The 2,462-nt window shown below is 50.2% G+C and overlaps 1 protein-coding gene across 1 annotated transcript; it reads right to left on the reverse strand.

Annotated features, from left to right (window-relative positions):
* Positions 1-647: 647 nt before the first annotated feature.
* LOC119445038 (uncharacterized) lies at positions 648-1,457 on the reverse strand. Its single transcript, XM_037709368.1, has one exon. The coding sequence runs from the start codon at positions 1,455-1,457 to the stop codon at positions 648-650; it is 810 nt and encodes a 269-aa protein (XP_037565296.1).
* Between the last annotated feature and the right edge of the window lie 1,005 nt (positions 1,458-2,462).

Raw genomic sequence — 2,462 nt, forward strand, 5'->3', positions numbered from 1 at the left:
TGGGCCCCTGCTAACTCAGCTTCAATATCTTCCCGCCTTGGCATTTGATAATGTTCCCGCTTTAGACAATTATTGATATTCCGAGGATCCATGCACAAACGCAGCTTTCCGTTTTTCTTTCTTACGATGACTAGAGGGCTCACCCAGTCCGTTGGCGCGCTGACCTTCTGTATGATGCCGCCTCTTTCCATCCGGTCGAGCTCATCTCGTAGTGGTCCTCGTAGTGCCAGTGGTACTCGCCACGCTGGCATTACTACTGGTGCTGAATCCTTGCGCAAAACCATGTGGTACTGTCGATGCAAGCAGCCAGTTCCCTGAAATAAATCTGGGAATTCCGTCATAATGTCAGAGGTGCCCTCTTTGCTGACCGTGTCTACGTTGCGCGACACCAAACCCAGAGTTTCACTTGCGGCTAATCCCAAAATAGCGGGGCTGCTCTTTTTCACCACGAAAAAGGAGATGCTACAGGACCGATGATTCATCTCAACTTGCAGCGTTGCCACGCCGACGTGCTTGATAACACCTCCGCTATATGACCGCAGTACAGCACAACTTGGGTCAAGCTTCCGGTCTCCCTTGCACCTTCGGTAGACGGAGTAAGGCAGCAGATTGGCCTGGGAACCTGTGTCAACCTTAAGCACCACCATTTAACCCGCAACCTGTGCTTTAACTGTCCAATCTTCCTTGCGGTTGACATTGCAAATTTTCACATCCAAAACACTAAAGTCATCGCTGTCTTCGTGCACATCGTCTACTTGTCGTTTCGTGCAACACATAGCGAAGTGATTTTTCCCTTTACACACGAAGCAAGTCTTTCCGAAGGCTGGACACCTAGCACGCGTGTGGGAACGATTGCATTTGGCACAAACGTGCTGTTGCGATTTTTTGACCACGGCTATCTGGTTGTCTGCATGGGACCACGCTTTATTCTGCTGGTCGGATACTTCCGCGGCTCGGCATATGTGCCCTGCCTTGAGGAGCGGTAGGTCCTTTTCCTTGAGCATTTTCTCCCGCAGCTTGGTGTTGTTTGTGCCGAAGACAATCTGGTCTCGGATCAAGGACTCGGTCAAGGGCTCGAAGTTACAGCTGCGTGCCTGTCTCTTGAGGTCACGTAGAAAATGCTCAAAGGGTTCGCCTTCCGCTTGTGTTCTTGTCCGGAACAGGTATCTCTCAAACACCTCATTTTGCTGCTCCTGGCAATATTCAGTGAACTTCTTTACAACGGTCTCATAATCTTGCTTGCTTTCGCCCTCCTCAAAAGAAAAATTGTTGAATACCTCGAGCGCTTCGTCTCCCGCGAAGCTCAGCAGAAGCGCGGTCTTGACAGCTGGAGTCCTGGGTTCCTTCGCTGATGCTGTCGCCTCCAAGAACAGCTCGAACTTCTGTTTGTATTTCTCCCAGTTCTTTGCCGTGCTTCCGGATAGCAGCAAGGGTTCTGGTGCCTTGAGAAGTTCCATGTCCTGGCTTTGAATCACATTCACCGGTTGCTGCTTGCTGTTCGTGGGCCGATTACATCTACGCCGCGGAGCGACGCGCCCACTTCTGACACCATGTATCAGTGACGAGTGTGACGAGTGGAAGCCAGTAACAAGAAGAGCGCTTATTCAGACGACGAATGTATATATATATAGCAAGCTGTATGATAACAACTGTGGTCTTTATCTATGGTTAGTTTCACTGGTAGTGGCGCATGCGCACGCATGGCTTACAAGCATTGCTCGATACATGGCTCGAGAGAGCGCGCGAAGGCGCGCATTGGTCAGTGGGAAGCCGCTTCCTGCTTAGGAGTAATTTCATACGCCGCCTGTGCAGGCCAGGGTCCCACTCCCGCGTGACGAGCAGGCACCAACTTGGTAGTGCGTCTTCTTCGACAACTTAACAACGTCGGTCGCAGCATGGTGTTGTTGGGTTCTGTTTGAGAGAGAGAGAGAGATAAAACATTTATTGGGCCCGAATGCGGTTAGGGAGAAGGTGGGCGAGGGAGAGTCACCCTTGCTCCTCCTCAGGCGGCGGCCAGGATTCCGTGGGTCCTGACCACCGCCTGAGTTCTGTTTGAACTCTCTGTTTTTTTTTTCTAATTTCACATATATTTATATATGCCAGAAAAAAGCGATTATGGGTCCGGGTAAATATTCACAGTGAAGTACCCGCACGAATAAAGCGTTTTAATGACGTTTCGGTCGGCGTCGGGCCTTCACGGCCAAAGCGAATAAACAACGTAATCAGCCATGTCAAGCTTCCTTTCATGTGCATCACTTTTACCGTGGCGTCAGTGACACGTGTGATACTTCAATGTGTGGCCGTACGACGTCATATCACGAATTTGCGCGCGGTTAGTAATTCCCTTTGACTATTATGCACAAGAACAATTTAAGGACCGCACAAAGAGCGATGGAACGAAAAATCTTAGGACTAACGTTAAGAGACAGGAAGAGAGCGGTGTGGATCAGAGAACAAACGGG

The sequence above is a fragment of the Dermacentor silvarum genome, chromosome 1 (assembly GCF_013339745.2).
Source record: "Dermacentor silvarum isolate Dsil-2018 chromosome 1, BIME_Dsil_1.4, whole genome shotgun sequence".
Lineage (NCBI taxonomy): Eukaryota > Metazoa > Arthropoda > Arachnida > Ixodida > Ixodidae > Dermacentor > Dermacentor silvarum.

Excerpts from the sequence above, each read along its gene's own strand:
- LOC119445038 (XM_037709368.1), bottom strand. The coding sequence starts at position 1,457 with ATGGAACTTCTCAAGGCACCAGAACCCTTGCTGCTATCCGGAAGCACG.